This window comes from Dipteris shenzhenensis, chromosome 12 (assembly GCF_047967505.1).
Source record: "Dipteris shenzhenensis isolate YYH24624 ecotype China chromosome 12, Dip_SZ_1.0, whole genome shotgun sequence".
NCBI lineage: Eukaryota > Viridiplantae > Streptophyta > Polypodiopsida > Gleicheniales > Dipteridaceae > Dipteris > Dipteris shenzhenensis.
In genome coordinates this window covers 9,100,631-9,121,508 of record NC_141607.1, presented here as the reverse complement: position 1 = coordinate 9,121,508, position 20,878 = coordinate 9,100,631, and the positions used below count along the sequence as shown (strand labels likewise).

At 42.9% G+C, this 20,878-nt stretch overlaps 1 protein-coding gene across 3 annotated transcripts in view; it reads right to left on the bottom strand.

The window, feature by feature from the left end:
* The window catches only part of LOC147895776 (Protein kinase superfamily protein), a 151,092-nt gene extending 136,307 nt beyond the window's left edge, over window positions 1-14,785 (bottom strand). For 2 of the 3 annotated variants that reach the window (XR_015541886.1, XM_087382521.1), the window contains exons 1-2: window positions 14,441-14,783; window positions 14,168-14,251 (exon numbers count right to left, since the gene is read on the bottom strand). Coding sequence is in view for 2 of the 3 variants with exons in the window: in XM_087382521.1 (XP_087238647.1) it covers window positions 14,168-14,251; window positions 14,441-14,608 (252 nt within the window). In the remaining variant the exon portion in view is untranslated. Of the gene's footprint in view, window positions 1-14,167; window positions 14,252-14,440 lie in introns of all 3 variants that reach the window. The other variant, XM_087382522.1, reaches the window with a different exon arrangement.
* Between the last annotated feature and the right edge of the window lie 6,093 nt (window positions 14,786-20,878).

Here is a 20,878-nt window from a genome sequence, read left to right as displayed (position 1 = left end):
GTCATATTATTTTTTCCAGGCCGGATGCCACCTGCTGCAGAGATAGGTAACTGGCTGACACGCACATTGGCTGGCTCTTTTGTTCGTAAAGTACATTATGCAGCCAGGGGCTTTTTTGAGGTGATCATGGTGGATGAGATCCACAGACAAATGCTTTTGGAACACTCGCCTCTCTTTTTTGGGCAGCAAATGGTGCATGTTTTGCCATGGTCTCCCACACGGGACTTTCAAGCTTTAATCCAACACAGATGCCCGGTTTGGGTTGAAGTTGTTGACTTCCCACAATGTATGGCCTCACTTTTGCCTAAAATTGCAGCATCTTTAGGTAAAGTGGTCTGCCCACCACGGCCCAATGGCAACTCCAACAGATTTTGCATTCTTTGGGATACTGATAATCCCACACCGGACTCTTATTCGGTCACGGTGAATAATGTGAACATGGGCAGTGCTTTTTATAAACTCAAATGGGGTTTATTTGCAGGGGCCTGTTTTGAATGCAAAAAGTTTGGACACATGGCTTCACAATGTCCACTGAACCTACATAAAATGCCTCATGTCACCTTGCCAGTCCACATGCCCACTAAAGATGCTCCTACTCCAGTTGCAAACAAAAACAAAAGCAGCAGACAGCATTCTGGGAGTCAGGATAAAGGCAAAGATTCAGTAGCTATCAATGCGAATCTCATTTCAAATTCACCTCATGCTACTCAATCCTTGTCCAAAGGAAAGCAACCTTCAACTGATGGCTGGCAAAGCCCAAGAAAGGTTATTTCTGCTCGAAGAATCCCAACCCCTCGCACTTGGAATGGTGCCTCTTCTAGCGGAAACACCCCAAAGATCAATACAGGAATTGGGATTACATGGGCTGCAGTAACAGCCAGTAGAACACTCTTCCCTGAAGAAGAGGTTGCTGCTTTGCTGTCTTCTTCTCAGGCGACTACTTCTTCTCAGGGGCGAGGCCTCGACCCTGAGATAGGAATGCAAGGCTGACCTCATGCATTTTGCTGCAGTTGTTACATACTATAAATATCTATATATATGACTGCTCACATCACCTGTTTTACACTCAATGTCCAGGGCATGTGTGACAGTAGGAAATGGAAATCTGTGTGGTTGTACATCAACAGATTTCAACCTGACATAGTGGCATTACAAGAGCACAACCAACATATTTATGCAGGCAAGACAGGACACTACTGTGGGTATGACATTTTCTATGCTGGGGAGCACTCTTTCTCAGGGGTTGTCCTTCTGATCAAACATGAGCTTCAACCAGTCATTGCATTAAATGACAACAAAGGCAGATGGCTTGTTCTCCAATGCATTATTAGAGGAGAGGTGTTTGAATTTGCTTCAGTTTATGCACCTCAGTCATCTCGAGACAGAACTGTAATTTGGCATTCTATGCAACAATACCCGTGGAGATCTCATGCCTACATATGTGGGGATTTCAATAATGCTCCACAACAGGGAGACAACACTTCCAGCCACGATCATATGTTAGCTCCTGAAAGGCATGCCTGGTCTCAACTACTCTTGCATTTGGATCTAGTGGACCTTTGGAAGGAATTGCAGCCTTTGTCACCGGGCTATACTTTTCAACATAATGCTCTTTCCGCTTATAAGGCACGGCTGGATCGCTGGTATAGTGTTGCTCCCCAACAAAATGGGGATTTCGCATGCAAAATGTGGATTGACTACGCCTTTGTGCATTCAGACCATGCACCACTATGGCTGCGGTTATCTTTTCATAAGATGCCAGATGATAGATTGCCACAAAGGCGACATTTAATCATCAACAACAGTTATTTGCAACATGCTGAATTTAAGGCAATGGTCACTGAAGCAGCTCATTGTCTCTCATCAAGCAGCCATCTTCATGCTGATGATGCCTGGGCTTCTTTTATTTCTAAAATGCAAATGGTGATTAGAGTTTATGGCAAGTCTTACATGAAGACTCTGAGGGAAACCATTGCTCAGGCCAAGTCTACTTGTCAAGACCTCACTGAACTCAGTCATCATCGTTTGCTGTCCATGCATGAGCAAACCACATTATGTCAGGCAAGACATTGTCTTAAACTCAATGATCACAGGAAACTGGCAAAATGGGAGACTAGAGCAAGACAAAGAGCCTTCACAGATAAAGGTTGCTCTTCCAAAGAATTTTTCAAGAGTTTGCATCAGAGGAGAATCAAAACAGAAATTTGCAGAGTGCTTATGCCTGATGGATCATGGACTACTTCACGGTCACAGCTTGCCTCTGTTTGTGTGCATCACTTCTCTCAGCAATTTGGCTCTGCAGCGCCTCCCTCGCAACAAGTTTTGCTTGCACGAAATTTACTATTGAAAAATGTTTCTCCAATCATTTCCCCTACTCAGGCTTTGGAATTGGAAGAACCCTTTACTGAGAGGGAACTGTCAGATGCCATCAAATCATGTGGCAGATGGAAATCCCCTGGATGGGATGGTTTGACAGTCGAGTTTTTTCTAGCATACTGGCCCATTTTGAAGCATCCATTACTATCTATGGTGAATGCTGCATGGCAACATCAGAAAATGCCAAACACACGGGAGAGAGGTCTTGTTAAACTCCTTCCTAAAAAACAAATTTGTGAGTCTTTGGTAGACTGGAGACCTATCACTCTTATGCCTGTAATATACAAAGTCACTACCAAAATGATTGTTACTCGGCTAAAGGGGTTTTTACATGATGGGTTGCATTCTGCGCAATATGGCTTTGTCCCGCGTAGGCATATCACTGATAACATTGCTAATGCCTACATTGGAATTGAATATGCCAAATACACACAGCAGGATGTTCTGTTATTGCAAGTTGATATTGCCAAAGCTTTTGATACAGTTCAGTGGGATTTCATTTCATCGACTATGCAGGCTTTGGGTTTTGGCACAAAAATGCAGCAACTCATCAATTGGCTCTATCAAGATAGTGAAGCTGCCTGCATACTTTCAGGAGATATTTCTCCATCCTGGACTCTTGCTTGCTCTGTCAGACAAGGATGCCCACTGAGTGCTTTACTTTTTGCCATAGCCACTCATCCACTGCTTCAATATCTGGATCACCTCTTGGACACGGACCAGCTGCACGGTTTGGAGATCCATGGCAGTCGCACCATGATTGCTCAAGCATATGCCGATGATTCTTTCTTTACTCCAAAAAATACTCGGGCTGATCTGTCCATGATTATGCATGCTCTTTCTACATATGGATTGGCTGCTGGCCTTCGGGTAAATTTTCAAAAATCAAAATTGTTGCCCTTACATTCACAGGACTGGCACAACCTTTTGTGGCCTGGGGAAATTGTTCCTGCTTCTCAATTCATTCGACATCTTGGTTATCCTTTAGGATGGGGACTCACCCGTTCACAACAAACTGATTGGGTGCTAGTAAAGTTGAGGGCAAAACTTGAATATTGGAAGCTTGCAACTTGGCCATTACATGTTCGTCTGCGAATTACACAATCCATTTTGATAGCATACATACAATTTTATCTGCCTCTCACTATGTTTACCAAGGCAGATTTGGTTTCATTTATGTCAGCTATCATGGAAATTTTCTGGCGTTCAAAACATGGCAAGAAAAGTCTCAGATTACTCTCCATGCATCGTCTCTGTTCTCCAAAGATGCACGGGGGTCTGAACATTCTCAATATTCAAATGCATTTACTTGCTCACAGGGGGAAAATGATGATGCAATTTCTACAAGGAGATCAGCCTTGGGCTTTTATGATTCGCTCTCTCTTATTACATCTTCATACATCTGCTTTTGGACATTGGCAGCCTACTCAGTGGGATTTTTTATTTGGCTCTATCCAAGGCAAGATCAGAGGATGCCCATTTGTTTCTTCTCTGCTTCTTGATTGGAAACACATTTTATCCCACTTGGAATGGAAAGGCAGGAACTCTCTCTTGGGCAACTCTTTGAGGGTAGAGAATCTCTTTTGGTCTAAAGTATTCCACCCACCTTTGGCCATACAAGAACCTCGACGTTCTTATTTTCTCTCCTTCAAAGGCATTTCATCTGTGGCATATGTACTTCACGATGATGGCACAATTCTATCTTTTTCTTTGGCTGCACGCAAATACGGCTTGGGAGCTCATTATCGTCCTTTATGGCATAAAATTTCAGCAATGCTCCAACCGTACTTGCCGATACCTCATTTAGAAATACCGCATCGGCTTGAGGATTGGATTTTATGCTCTCCTTCCTCATATGTCCGTCCTTTGAAGCTTTCACATATCACAGTGTCATCATTGTATAGAGTGTTATTACCTCCACCTTGGATTTCCAACAAAGCAAATATTGTTTGGCATATGGATCGTCCAATGAAGTGGTGGAGAAAAAGGCTGCGTCTCCTTTGGCATTACAAAGTCCCTCTTCGACAACAGCTTTTTCTATGGCGAGTTCTCCTTGGCATTTTTCCATCTGGACAGTTACTCGCACACAGACATATTGCTTCAGCTGTTTGTCACAGATGCTCGCACTCTACTGAATCAGTGCTCCACATTTTTTGGTCCTGTCCAAATACTTCTGATTTCATTGCTCTCATCAGACAGAGGCTTCGACAGCGATTTCCTACTGTTACTTTTGGCAGATTTTTCTGGTTGTTTGGATTTCATCCCCAGAGACAGGGTTTTGATTTATTTTTTATATGGATGCGATATTGGACCCTATGGACTTTATGGATGGATAGAAATCATAGAGTCTTTGGTGATCCACTATTTTCATCCTTTCTTTTTTTCAAACGATCTCTGCAACAATCATTCTACGATTGTTTTCAGACTCGTTTGATTGATCAGGATGTGTATACAGCCTATACTGAGATCTTTTCTTGAGTAGTAGCTACTTCATTTTTTGAAGCAACTATGAATGTAATTATTATATAGAAATAAAAGCTTTCTTTTTTCCGGTAAAATCCAGTGTATTTATATCCTCATAAATTTACAATATGGGAAGTCTCCCACACACTAGCAATGGACTCCAAAAGAGAGCCCAATGGAAGAACTCAAAAACAAGTAGAGAACACTTCAAGGCTAGTAGCATCCAAGTCCCTTGCAGCAAGACTGTCATGTAAGGATTGCTTGAGGGACATTCTGAAGAAAATATATGCCTGAGGAAACTGTTGACCCATCCTAGAATGCAGTCTCTGTGTCCAAATGGTCCATAATATCCAAAAGCGAGTCCAGTGAAAGAAAAGGAGTAATGGAGACATCTGAGATGAGAGGCATCCAAACATCCAGAAAAGTTTCCCAAAACTAATAGAAGGGAACCGAAGCCGCAGTAAATGAGAGACATGAGTGATCAATGTGCGAGAGTGTGGGCAAGACCATAATAGGTGAGGAACTGTCTCGCAGGGATGAAAGCAACGGGGGCAGAAAGGGGAAGCATGCGGCGTGCTGCCAATTTCACCCCAATGGAAAAGGCTCCCACTATACATCTCCAAAAGAAAAGCCTCTGTTTCAATGGCAATTTGGCTTTCCAGATTTTCATGAGTCGTGATTGCCACCAAGATAAAGGCCTATCCAAATTCCAAAGAGTGTTGGCATGCTTGTCAATCCATGGCTGTGGAAGAAGAAATCTGTAAACCTTCGAGGAGGTCAGATTGTGTATTGAGAGCGTATGGATAGCAGGAGGTAAGGAAGTCAAATTCCAGTCCATTAATCTGTCCTGTGCAAACAGTGGAGAAACCGGAACAAATGGCTGCAACATAGTTGAAAGTGTTCTCCAAATGGATCTATGATGCAGACCCAAGGAGAATGTCCTGCAAGCTTGTGGAAATGAAAGCATATAACCTTGTTGATCCACAACATCACCAACAAATCTTATGCCCAATTTCATGAGATTGTATGCTTTAATAGGTGCCTGTAAAGCGAGAGGCGATGCAAACACCTTGCTCCAATGGATGCTTTCCAATCGAAAAGAATTACCATGATGAGAGGAAGCACCTGTCCATTTTGCATATGAAAGAATTCTCTTCCAATCATGAATAAAAGCAGTAGAAACAGGGCAACCAGGAATTTTCCCCTGAAAGGTAGACAAAATTGCTTCCCAGTGATCTGTAATCCAGTGCCCATATGCATGGGAGGCCATGTTTCCACACATAGCTGCTAACATAATAGCCCATGGTTGTTTTTGCTGAAAAAAATCAGCAATCATAGTGCTCTTTCTTGCCAACATATGAACCTGGAGATTGAGAATATTCAGCCCCCCATGAGTCTTGGGTGAACAAATAGACTGCATAGGTAGTAGTCGCAAAGCTTTTTTATGAGATTTGCTTTTCCAAAATATCTCCATAGCCTGTCCCACACACACACACACACACACACACACACACACACACACATACATACATATATATATATATGTGTGTGTGTGTGTGTGTGTGTATGCGTGCGCGTGCGTGTGTGTGTTGTGTGTGTGTGAAATCTTCAGCTGATGTACTTTTGCGCATCGGTGACTGATACGGAAGCAATTGTGCAATATAAAGCATAACAGTTTCCCAAGAAACATGCCTCAACTACCTGTCATTGAACCTGTAAAGCCCAAGAGAGGTCATGTCTCTCATATAGAACCTGAGGTCCGGAAAGGGATAGCCAAGCTACTGATCCCCAAGTAATATAGATAGTAGAGGGTGAAAAGCTACTCATTAGCCTAGCAATCCCTTTCCAAATAATCCGTGCCCGCCTGCAGTCCCAAAGACAATGTTGGATGGTCTCCCCAGCAGAAAGGCAGCGAGCACAAGTGGAATCTGCACCAAATCTCTACCTCCACTAGTTCACTGCAGTCCCTCCATGTATAGATAGCCAAAAAAAAAGAGTAATCTTTTTGCTCCTGATGACAGTGCATCCAAGACAAATATAGAAGCAACACTGATATATTCCTGTCCATCCAAACCCAGACACAATACAAAAGAGATGCGGAGTCCCACCAAACCATGGCCTCTGATCTTACCAAAAGGTTCTCCTACTATCTGCCGAGCACCTCTAGATCTCTGAGCCCGTGTGCTCCTATGAGCTTACATAGACTCTATGTCCAATGATCCTTCCACCTTGCTACCCAGATAGTCAGCCTAGGTGGGCAGCACCTCTTGAGCTAAGTCTGCAGCTTCTTCTAGGTCTCCTTCACCTCCTGAATATAGGCCCAAGGTAGGTCCTTCTACTGCTCCTTCCTGCTCTCTGAGGGCTGCTCCAAGTGATGCCTTTGGAGGCCCCAAGGGCCCCCTTTTATAGGGGCTGAACCCCCTTCAAAATGGCCGACCAACCAACTAGAATCCCCCCTACCAGCCAACTTGGATGGGGGGCTCTATAAATGCCCTTCAGAGCTTCAGGTGGAGGCCTTTGCTGACCTGCCTGGCCACATGGCTTCCCGCCAGTGGCCCGGGTTGATCCAACCTTCTTTCCTGTCCCCAAACCAGCCCATAAGCCTTCCAAACAGCCGTGTTTCTGTGCGCCTTGTTCCTGCCACCTGCTCAGCCTTGTTCTAGGTCCCAGAACACCTCCACACAGTTGGTACACTGTCACGGGCATCCACATGCCCGTGGCCATGCTAGCTTGTGCTAGTGCAGGCAGCCAAGTCAACGGCCACACAAGCGTCCGTACAGCCACTCACGCAGCCCTGCGCAATCAGCAATCAGTACACAGTCAACGGACAGTCAATGCCATGTCATCCAGGCCAAAAAGCAAAGAGTTGACTTTTGGGTCAAAAGTCAACTCGTTGATTTTTTGTCGGTCTGATCGACGGTCGGCGTTGACCAGCCGACCAAGGTCAACGGCCTGTGTTGACCAAGTCGTCCAAGCTGACCTATCGGCCTATAAAAGAACAGCCTTTCGCCCTCAGTCTTCATCCACTCCTCAGGCCTTCAAGCCTTCAGAGCAGCAGAGTCAAGCCTCCCCGCAGCACACCAGCTGGGTAGCCTCAGCCTCTTCAAGGATCTAGTGAGGATTCACCTCCTCTAGGTAGTCTGGTCTTCCAATTTTGCATTGAGGGTTTCAACCCCTTCATACAGTTGTATTCAGCCCTTTGGGCATTCATTATTCAGATGTATCTATTTTCCTTCTTAATAGACTTTCTTTCTTTCTTTCTTTCTTTCTTCTGAGGTCCACTACATTATCTCCCTCTGATTCTCTCACTCACATCCACAGCATCACTTTGTGTATTGAGTGCATCATCTTGCACTTGCAATTAGTATTGAGAAGGAGAAAGTGAGTGAGGATAGTCTATGTCCCGCTACAAACACATGCTGACATCACCGCCCTGCCCACGCAGCCATCTCTTGCTAGAAAGTCTGCCCAAGTCTGCCCTTTCCATCTATGAAAAGCCCCTCGAAATGTCTCTCCCAGATCTGCCCTCCATGGAAACTCTCCTCTGCAAGGGATCTCCCTTTCTCTGCTGCCCACATGGCAGCCCATGTGGCAGCCCCATGACCCATTCTATTATCCTATGGTCCACACCCCCCCCCAATGCACTGCTCATTTGGGGGCTCATAGGTGGGGAGGTGACCAACCCCAATCCAACAAGCTTTGCTTACAAAATGTGAGGGAGTTCATTTTCAATGTTGGTGGGAGGAGTCAATGCCCAAAAAATAGCTAACTACCCTTCACCTCATCTAGAACCATCAACTAGTTCAATATGGCAATCTTGTAAAGCTCTCCAAGCCCCTCCTAGGGAAATAGATGTGCTCCATAAAAGTAGGGCAAAAGACCCCTCTTGGTAACTACACAATTAATTCAAGGTACTCAACAATGGCACCTATTAATTGTTAGCTCTTGCATGCGACATAAAATCTTAGACTAATCCTAGCCTCTATGGTCATCCCCACCATGCAAAACAATGCACACACATTAATTCTCTGGGTCCACCCTCTTTTGACATGATTAAAGACTTTGATCAGCAATCGAAACTCCTTGATCATAGTATAATCTTTCTAACCAGAGTCATAATGCTATGGTTGACTGAAGTCAACCCTCCTTGGCCGAAACCAAGTCTCTTTGGCAGAAAGCAAGCCTCATTGACTGAAGTCAATACTTTGATCAAATAAAAGAACTCTTTGACCAGAGCGAAAATAAAAGAAAGAACTCTTTAATAAAAGGTCAACTTTATATTTACTTGGAGTATTTACAACTTGGTGACAGGCTCTCTACAGCGTCTAGTCCCCTGCAGCCCCTAGAGAAAAAACATGTGATCATCCTCTGACTAGGTCGCTTCTATGCTGTTCTCTACGCTCGTATGAGCTGATCTCTATGTCTCTAGTCCTCCATGAGGAAACAACCTTGTGTGTTCATCAGGGTGTGCCAAAAACTAAGTGGGCCAAAACTACTACTCTATTGATGCCATCCATGGATCTAATAGTATATGGGGCATCTGAATGCAAAGAGTGCCTCTGTCTCAGTCTCCTACATACCACATAAAGTGCAAATCCGTCTCTCATGTCCGATGCCCTCTGGCCACCCTGTCTCAACCAATAGCCTATGTGAAAAGACCTAAAGCTATCCATTCGAGATCCTCAATGCATGTGAGAGATAAATTTGGGTGTAACCCGATGGTCCAGTAAACCCCTCCTCTAAGATATGTAAACAATGATATCTATAGAAGCTGAGTTTAACTAAAAGCTTAGCCACGTCTTGTATGTGTGGAGATGCAATAGATCCTCTCTGATCACCTGGTTCCCCTCATGGTAGGTGAGTGGAATGGATGGAGCCTCAAGGCTATACTAGAACAGTGGTAGGCTGTCCATCTATAATCCCAAGCTTGCCACCGTTTCAATAGGCTAGAAGTACAAATCTAACACACGTCTATAGTCCCCACACTGTTCGGCTTATGCCTTGACCAGCTTGAGGAGATTATCCTCACACATGCGAATCAATAGGGCATCCAGGGGCCACATATAAGCATTCAGATCCTCTATTTGGTGCCATATGCAAATGATGTGGTTTTGCAGACAAAAAACAGCAGATGCCCAAGGGTTTATGCATTTTATTCTCCCAGAACCGCGGACTACAAATCAACGTGGGGGAAACAAAAGTTATGCTGGCCAAAACTCACAGAGATACCCTACCCGGTATCATGTAACGGGGGCATCACCTTGAGGCAGTCAAGTCCTTTAGGTACCTGGATATCAAGGTGTCGGGTGGTCATAAATGGGCCACCTATGCTGACATGTGCATGGAAGTAGGTTGGAGAAGCTACATGCTTTTGAGAACAAATGCAGGCAAGCTGACGTTTGGTTTTGAAAGCTCAATTTTAAATGAAGTCGAGGTTTAGGGAGGCAGTCTCTAGGTCTCTCGATGGAATGAAATTGAGAAAATCCAAAATCGATTTCTCACAAGCTTCCCTAGGAGTCAAGGAATCCACTCCTTACTCCTTTTTGCTCCTAGAGACATATATTATACCCCTAGAGTTCCTTGGCATGGAGAGAACAACCTAGTACCTACCACACAAATGCCTCCCTTACATTGCATGGGAAGGCTAGTTCCTTCAATCCAGCTTGATAATGCTCATTTTAGTAGCTCCACCCTTTCAGTTTGTTATATCAGGTTTCTTATAATCTCATAGACCCATCTGTCTTCCGAAGACTTTAATAAACTCTCTCTCTCTCTCTCTCTCTCTCTCTCTCTCTTTTCCAAAGGCAGCAAGAGAAGCAGGAAAATGGCCTGCATATAGGGATGGTAGAGTGATTATCTAGGAAAGAGGAGATAGCGAGGAGAAAGAAGACGGGGAATTATGACGATGTCGGACCCATGAGATGAGTGCACAAAGCAGGTTGAAAATGGCTGTGTGGAATTGTGATGGCACCCTTTCGTCCGATCCAAGGGGCTTCTTGGAGACATAAACAGATTACACATACAGAGACATTCTCTTCTACACTAAGACACATGAGAGCCCAAAGAGAGGGCTGCCCACAATGACGGGATGTACATGGGAGTCAGCCTATAGGAAGGAGATGCAGAGAGATACGGGGTTTTGGAGGTATAGCTGCCCTATTTAGATCACACCTGAGGCCATCCATATCTATGGTACAGAGAGAGGAGCATGCATGACACATGTGGATACCAGTCATGTTATTGGAGGCACAACCAATTTTCATACCACTGTGCTACTTCCCCCCAGATACATCATCCTCCGCACATGAGGTCACTACAGAGGGGAATAGTCTGGATGAGACGCTATATAATGACATTGCGGAGTTCTCTAGGCAGGGAGATATCCTCCTTCTCGGCAACTTTAATGCACGCATAGGAGACAGGCAGGTGGGTCTTGACTTTGACTCTGAATCCCTCATAGTTCCGGCTAGACCCAGCAGAGCTTGGGATTGTGAGACACTCAGCAGAGCATCACATGTGACAAGATACAAGCGACATCTACCTGAGTTGGGAACAGTCCATGGCCTGATTATATATAACGGCCTCCGGAAATAGCAATCATATGACGGACTTACTTGTTTCCCACATGGAGGAGGGTAGATCTAGTACAGCAAATTACCCTATGGGTCCCCTGGCCTTTGCATATGATTTTATTGTGCCTCCCCCCCCGCTCGGAGATGACCACTCGCACCTCACTTTCAGCATCTCAGCTACTATGCCACCCCTAGGGAGAGCCCCCCCATACCGACTCATGTCCAGATCCACTTTGACCATGCTCTCAACCTAGTCTACGTGAGCCACTTAGACCCTCAAACCTACTCACAGATGATGCAGACCTCAACCGGGCCTCAAACACCCTGGTCACAGTGATACATGACGCCACTGTTAGATCCTTCCCCACGCCCAAACTTGCAGCACATGTCCTAGTTAGGACGATGCCTCAGAATCCTTGGTACAATGATGACTGCAAAGAGATGAGATCGCACATCACATGTGAGCCAGCCTTGGCCATCTGAGGCACATGAGGCACAATGGATTTCACGACGACTGGCACGTCATAAGAGGCGAGTATTCCTCATACATAGGGTGGAGGAGGTAATCCAACTGATCCATTTTCAAGATCAGGTTTGCATTGGGCTTTATTTAATTGAGATGAGATGGCACCAAGACACGCTACGACGACAAATCAAACAACATCAGGCAGATGTAGCATCGCAGGCTGTGGAGGCACACCGAGCACAGCAACATGTCATAGATTTCTATGCCTTTGAGCCAACTCCAGGATACAGTGGGGTGGAGGAGGAGGAGCTAGCTGACCTGCGAGCACTGTAGATTAGTAGAGGGAGACGACACGATACCGCCGACCGAGGGATGCAGAGTCCACACACGATATGAAGAGTGACCAGGGCACGCACCATCGAGGTTCATCAGCCTATCTCCGCCCTCCTCAAAGGCGATCGCCCGAGACGAGGGGTCACCCTTGACATAGCCCACCGGATACAGAGGTTGAGACCACGCCTTGCGCCACAGTGTGAGACAACTCGACAGACGTAGATTCGGAAGATCTTTGCAGCCCACCAGAGAGCTACTATGGTGCCAGGTTTCGGTTTTTGATTCAGTGCCAAACTCTCAGCTCCAAATCTGTATGTGTTTTTGAGTTTTGAGATCTATAGCTATGGCTTAGACTATCATAGCACTCAACAAGGGCCCTACTGTGCTTTTTGTTTCAACCCTCTGAGACTTGTATGAGTTTCCACTTCTATTTGGTGTACTTTGTCCCATAGGCCCGCGAGGCCTTCCGTGGATGTTAATATCCTCTCTCTCTCTCTCTCTCTCTCTCTCTCTCTCTCTCTCTCTCACACACATTGGACCGGATTTGCTTTGTACTTTGATGACATATGATGATAGTGGTGATGGCGGGAGGGTCATATTGATGTTCTTATGGCTATGTAGCATTGGTGTTGATGCTCGCTTAGTAGATCTCCCCTTTCAGCTTTTGTTGTATCAGGTTTCTCACAGTCTCATAGACCCATCGGTCTTCCAAAGACTTTAATAAACTCTCTCTCTCTCTCTCTCTCTCTCTCTCTCTCTCTCTCATATCCATGAGCCAGTTAGGCATCAGGTTCATCTACACAGATTACAGAGACATGGACGGGGGATAGAGGCACAGTCATCTCAGAGCATGATCACAAAGTTCTTTCAACCAAATCACATAGACCGTCGTTCCACAGGTAGTCGGTGAGGTAGAGATCCAAAGCCAGTGATACGACACAACCGACAGAGGGAGGATGCACATATCATGCTTGGAGACATCCCTTCCATGTTCAGGCCCGAGGCACAACCTACAGAAGTTACCGTGGCCCTTGTCAAACGCAAAGCCATAGCCAGCAGACCATGCCGGACTGCACACACAGATAGCTACTAGCTAATCTTATACCACAACAGCCCACCGGTCATTAAGTCCTTCATTACCCTCTTCTGGGACCTCTAGTATCTGCTATACTGGGCCAAACGATTTGATATGACATGATGATGATGATGATGATGTAGATGATGATGTGTTAGGAATATGTACTACTAATGCTTTTATGGCTATGAAGCATTTAGCATCTAGCATGGGTGATGATGCTTGTTGTATCATGTTTCTTATAGTCTCATAGACTCATCAGCCTTCCGAAGACTTTAATGAACTCTCTCTCTCTCTCTCTCTCTCTCTCTCTCTCTTAGGTAGCCGCCCTCATTGGGTACATGGTAACACCTTTTCATGCGCAGCAAAAATGGATTGGACTGGAGGCAAAGCTTTTGATGCTAGATATGATTGGGCATCTTTCTCTCTCTTCAGGTACAAGACGCTTTTATGGACTTGCCGTAATAAAACCCATCGAGTCGGTTTTAGTATTGAATGAATGCCACGATACGTATTAGTAGAATCAATACAGTAAGGGGGAATTATTGCGTAGAATAACTAGAAGCGGAACAATTGGAAAACTCTCTGCAAAAGAAGTCAGTTGCTTCGATTTTTTCTGGTCAAATTCGCTTTCAGCGAGATTTACGTAATGCTATCTCTTTCGATGGAAGTAAAGAATTAAAAATGACTAGCGAATGGGCAGGTTGCGCTTCAGCGTATGCTATCTAAACCTGGTGGGCTGGACTAGCCTAATAATCTTCCAGTTCCCAGGCGCCTAAAATAAAGAGCGATGGAGAACTTTATATATCAATCCTAAAGCTAAGAATAAGTCGCGACGGAAAAGAACAACCAAGCAAGCAACACTGAAAAGAGGGTACTAACCAATGAGCGCATTTCATAATACTCCTCGGATTTGTAATAATACCACATCAAAGAATACTTGTAATCAAGGGAATTAGCTGCAAACTGCAGAAACAAGGTGAAATATTTTTAAGCCACCCTCGGTCTTTGAAAAAGCGAGAAAGTAGAGATTGAGTTCCCTTATAAGTAGCCGACATATACAATTTGCAATCGCTGAAGGCATAGGTCAAGAGAGGCGGAAACATTTCTATTCCGTCGGCTCACGAAAAAAGATAGTGTGAGTGTGGGCTTGACCGTGTAAACTGCCCGTGATGACCGAAGTAGACCCTGGCTTCCAACGATGAAGGCGTCCAGAGAATCGCTCAACGGTGTATGGGAGGCGGACAGAGCGAATCCAGCTGAAAGAGCGGCGAGGGACGTAGCGATGAGGGGGTGGCGAGCTGCCCATCGAAACCCCGCCATCCTTGATGACCAAATGTGAGCTTCCTGTCCTACATAACACTAAATCTAATCTCATGTCGCACAAGCAAGATTGGTGTCTGATTCGAGTGTTCACATCAGACAGTCCTTTGCAGGGTAAGCCAAGTTACCCCCCAAAAAAAAGAGTTACTCATAGGATGACATAGTTACTCCTTTGGCCTCCCCTTGGGAATCGGCTCCGTCCCGGGAGGAAAGGTGGGCGTCGGCAATTGGCCATATGCCGAGAGCTGGTCGCTCGCCTTTTTATCAGGAAAAGCGGCAACTGGAGCCACATTCTCGATCATTAACAACTTGGGGAGGCAGGTCGCACACGTAGCAAAAATCGAACGGCGCATCCGTAGGATGGAGACTCCAATCGAAGGGTACACAAGCATCGCCTTTCTTTGGCCATAGGATCAAGCTTTAAATCGAATAGTCTAATATGATCGTGATTTTTGGTCCGATAGATCAGATTTTGATCTTTGCACATCAGGTGATCATTTTGATGGCGCTTAAGCATTGAAGGCTTCGTTGGGTTGCCGATCAATTTTAACTGGTTGTTGGGAATCCAACCGGTCATTTTGTGCACACCTTTTACCATTATGAAAGGCTACGGATCGGACGATGAGGATCTATCCTCTGTCGACTGTAACCATTGATGGGTATAGTCAAGGATGACATATTTAATCCTTTGTGTTTTTGTCGGTATACTTAGAAAGGAAATTTCATTTCTTTTTGCTTTATTTTGGATGGCCACGTGCCATTTCTTGATTGGTTGGCCTGCCTTGTTTAATTGGCCCTTTAAATCCTATTGTTGTGCGATCCCGCTTCCTCTGAGAAGCATTTGTTACCGTCGTTTCGTGTAGACTTTTTCACGACATGTTGGACTCTAGTTCGTCGGATTGGATTTGTGCATTCATGAAGAAGATTTCGCTTGACGACAAATTGCAGTTGTAGCACATGGTTCCCTGCCTATAAATGAAGTAGTCATCTATGTGCTTAAATAATTGCTTCGCTTGTCCATCTTCTGTTGAATTTCGATTTCTTAGTATGACTGTTGGTAAGGAAGATTCTCCGCAAAAGCGATGGAAACTTCGTCTTCATCTTATCCTTCATCTTCATCACTTCATTCTCCAGTTCTGGTATTCGATTTGCTAAGTCATTGTTTCATTTGCAGAACTTGAAAAGCGCTATGGAAAGGCATTAGTCGCAGAAGAAGAAGAAGAAGCGGACAACTTCTCAGGTGTTGCATGTAGGCTTTGGGTGAAACACACGCATGCAAAAGTGATGCTTCTTCTTGTGTTAATTATTCTTGATGGTGCACATGTTTATTTTTGTAGATTCAACGAGCTCGGGCAAACCTATGAACATGGAGCCTCTAATTGCTCTTGTACAAATCGTTTCAAGTTGTTGCAAAAGTTGCATATGCTGAAAGTGAACGTCTGTTTACTGTACTTGCGGATTCTTCAACTTGTTTTTGCGTCCACTTGCTTATCGTGTCTGTTTTGTGCTACATGCAGGTAACGTTTGCTCAAAGTACAAACTCTCTGAAATTATGCACGTTGTTATGCAATACGATGAACTTGTAGAATATGGTGGATTTATGCACATTAGCTCATAGGGTAGGATATTGTTCTTGTAGGTGAATAAGGTATACGTTGAAAGTATGTTATTGCAGCGAAAAAATACAGCAAGACTAATTGGAAAACTTGAGGGGGTTTAAATTGTCGAATGCCTCACAATGTCTTTTTGCTTTGGACGAATTCATTTCCTGCTATTAAGACAAGTTTGATGAAATGTTAGGCATTTTTTGGTACTTGCAATGGCGAAATCATTGCTGCATTGTGGGGCAGTAAATAGTCTCCCAGCTAGCCAGATTAATGTTGCATCTAAGCCGAAAAAGCATTTATTCAGTTGCCTTGAAAATAGTTAAAAGTGTAAATACACCATGCATTTTGTTTCAAAGATGATTTCTTTTTGTCTTATAAATCTTTGCTTCATGCCATTTGTACCAAATAATTATTTTGTCCTCATTTAAAATTTTGATATTTCAATTGCTAAACATTTTTGACATCTGTCATTTGCATATCTTCATTTGCATCAATGTTTAAACAAGTAATGCAAATTAACCATAAAAGATAAATACAAAAAAGCAAAAGAAGTGACTTACTTTCTTATCTGCTTGCAGCAAGCAAAGTGTCATCAACACCAATTAAAAGTTCACTAGATGATCTTCCATTGCCAAACGATGATGTTGTGAAAACTTTACCCTTGCCTAATGAACATGCTAACTCCAAAGCAATAGTCTTTGCTCATAACAACACCTAGCAAAATCCCAACTTACTTCCAGTGCTATACATATGGCAATTGACTGATTGCATTTTCCCTTTGAAGGAAAACCTTTGGTCAAGTATGGGACATACAAAGCCAAAGATCATGAATATCGTGTTGTGTTGAGAGCTGACTATACGGATCAACACAATTGTGACACAATCACATTTGTTGTCCCTCACTCCTATGTTGAGCAATTCAAAGATAAGTTAGAAATAGATTCCTTCTATAGGATTAAAGGACCTACAATGCTGAAGAGGGCCACTAGTGAGAAGGGCACTTGTCAATTTTCAATCCATCTTGATGCCACAACTAGTGTACTCAAAGGAGAGTCACTTGAGGGGACTATCACTTTACTAAATGACCACAAGCTTTCAAAGTATGTGCCTTACATCACTAAGAACTGTAGTCTCTAAAACACATCGACATGGCAATGGGCACAATATCATTTGTTGTGATCAAGGTTGACACTGACGAAGGAGCAGCAGATCAACTCATTATTGCATATGGTCTAAGAAACGAGGATCGTGCAACGGTGAGCACCTATCACATTAATTTCTTACTGTTCGAATTAGCCTATGTTCAATTGAATAATTAACTTATGAAAATTGCAGCTCACATTTGTGAATGAGCGCAAAGCACTCTTCGCATGGCTTGTGGAAGAGTGCAATGAAAAGGGCATTGTGATGTACACACTAAAGAACGTGTCATACATGTCCGTGAGAAACACTTTGTGTGTATTCAATTTTACAATCTTGGCCAATATTCCAGACGGCAGAGGAGCTCATGCAAGTATTTGTTACAAGTAGCAAACCTTGGCTACGGTCATGGGTGAATTCCAATCCTATGTCATTTCAAACATTTGCAAGTTCTTATTTCTTATCTTTTTTGGAACATTGCTTTGCAGGTGAGTGGTCTTCTCCAATTCACAAACCTTAACTCACAACTCGTGCAGTTCTCTTGTGAAATGTGTGCCTGTACATGTGTTAGTCGTGATCTCCAATGACCTTTCCACTACAGCTATTGCGATTGCATACAAACCATTATCAAAACTCCTAACTTGACTGGGAAAATTGTTCAAAGGGGGGGTGAAGAAGTTACAATTCAACCTCGTGGCTCTCATGTTGATAGCATTCTCTCATTGGAAGCAACTTTCTTGTAGCTTCATAGTAGTGAAAGTGTCCTTCATGTCCACTCAATGCTCCATTGTATTGAGCATAGTGGTACCTTCATTGTAGACAGTTTTGGCCATGCCATAGGCTTTGAGGGAAATGCTTGATGCTTTAAAGATTTGTATTATCTTCTCGAACATGATAAATTGAAGTTCTTTGATCACATTTCCTTTTATATCTTCATTCAAATTGCATGTTTGCTTCTTGAAATTCTTTGCAGAGAAATGGACATCTCCTTTGAAAAAGAAAGTCTTGACAATCTTGATGCATTTTATGTTTCTAGGAATTTAAGTCACCCTCAGAACACAAACATTATCACTTGTTTCATTGAGCTAATTCCTATGCAAATATATTCACCATTTTTTCAAATCATTGTTGATTGTTTTTAAAAAAAAATTTCAACTCAATTACATGCCCCGGGAATGTACTTGACCCTCATCCACTTGATTGGAAAAATAAATTTGCTTGTGTGAAAGAAATTGAAATGGTGGTTGAAAACATCTCTACTTCAAGATCGTTAATCTATAGCTGTCTAACTAACCTTTAAGCTAACTTGCCAAACTTCTACTCATGCATATTTATAGATTAACGATCTTGAAGTAGAGATGTTTTCAACCATGCATCTACAGCTTAATGATTTATAGATTAACGATCTTGAAGTAGCTTAGGTTAGTCAACTTGCATAGGTTAGGTTAATCTAACTAACCTAAGCTACTTCAAAGGTGATATTTGCATAGGTATAGTTGTTTCATCTAACAAAATTGTGTGAAAGCATATGTTTTGAACCTGAAATGATTTGTATGCATGAGTAGAAGTTTGGCAATAGGTATAGTTGTTTCATCTAACAAAATTGTGTGAAAGCATATGTTTTGAACCTGAAATGATTTGTATGCATGAGTAGAAGTTTTTGCCAAACTTCTACTCATGCATACAAATCATTTCAGGTTCAAAACATATGCTTTCACACAATTTTGTTAGATGAAACAACTATACCTATTGCCAAACTTCTACTCATGCATACAAATCATTTCAGGTTCAAAACATATGCTTTCACACAATTTTGTTAGATGAAACAACTATACCTATGCAAATATCACCTTTGTTTGAAGCTCGTCATGTGCATACTTAACTTGGGATAAGCAACATGAAAACCTCCTTATTTCGCTTCTTCAAAGCAACCCCATTGCCAGCACTAAAGAAATTGCTACAAATTTCATAAACACACATAAGAATGCAGGCTACACTATACAAGCAATCACACATAAGATTTATAGGATGAAAAATGCAAATTTTGCGACAACTAATGGATTGGATAACAATTGTGTTTCAAACCAACCAATACAAGCAAATGGCAAGAATTAAACAAATAAGCAAAAAAGGACTAACAACATTGCTCAAACAAAGTACCTAAAAACTATACAAGACTCCCCACAACATGCTTGCAAATGTTGCTCAAGTTTTACGTTTCTTTCAAAGCTAAGGAGAGTAATACCATCCATGACAATATTTTTGCTACAAAATAGTATCATTCAAAGGGAAGTCACTACAAAAGAGAAATGCTTTGTGCTCAAATTGTTTCAAACATATAAAAAAGAATGTTGTAAGAACATGGCCCTTGCAAAGCCTACAAAGCATGCAAAAACTCTAAATGATATTGAAGCACGTTTGATATCAATTCGTATTTCTTTTTCACAAATACGAGAACTATCTTTCGATGGGAAATTCGGCCTCAAAGGGAGCATTATCAATGTATTTGTAGATGTGATAGAGCTTAGCGTGTTCCCCTCACTTTCTTATTGATGGTGCAACGGCCATGGTTGCTATCAAAAGAAAACTTGAGTATTCACATTACTACATAAGTGGATTAGTAAGGCCTACTCTCACAATGCATGCAATGAATGATCTTTTGCTTACCCCACTGTACAAGCAAGAGAAAATAAAATAAAATGACGTGTGGTCTCAACATATTCACTCATTGCAAACACAACAATTATAAGAACACTCCCCAATAACAAATGTTATCATTGGATACTTATAACCGATACATTAATACATGGAATTTACGCAAGCCAACAAGTCATCGACTTTGAGGACAAAACTATTATTGTCCCTCCTTCAGAAGGGTTCTCATCTTTAAGCATCTTCAAGGATAAAATACCAAGATATTGCATAGTGGGAGCTAACTAACCGTGATCGTAGATTCACATTGTCCATAGAGAACCTCTTCTTCCAAACTATGAAAATATTGGTCTGCCAAGTTCTATCATCAACATGGATACATATGCATAAGGCACAATTGTGGGCGCACCTTGAAGGCAAAAGACGCAATAAAAAACATAGACATAAAATGTCTTTTGCACTCAAACATTGGCTACCATGATTTTCTTCCATGCGAACGTCATCTAACTACAAAATGAGATTGCAAAAGAACTTGTTTGCAATGATACGCCAACTAGGATCGCCAACTTTTTTTGTTACTTTCTTAGTAGAGGAAAGACTATGGGAGCCTTCAATCAAATGCTTGAAAGTACTATGTAACGCAACAAAACATGAGACTCACAATACTCCCCCAACGGAAGTACGCAACATGATACGCAATGATCTCTTAACGTCAGCACAATACTATGTTCACAGATTCCAAGCCATTAAACGCCTCCTAAAACAAGATTAATCCATCAAAGGGAAGGTCATGGACTTCTTCTTTGTTATAGAATTCCAAAATCACAAAAGCCAACATGACCATGGCTTGCTTTGGATTAGAGGTGCACCT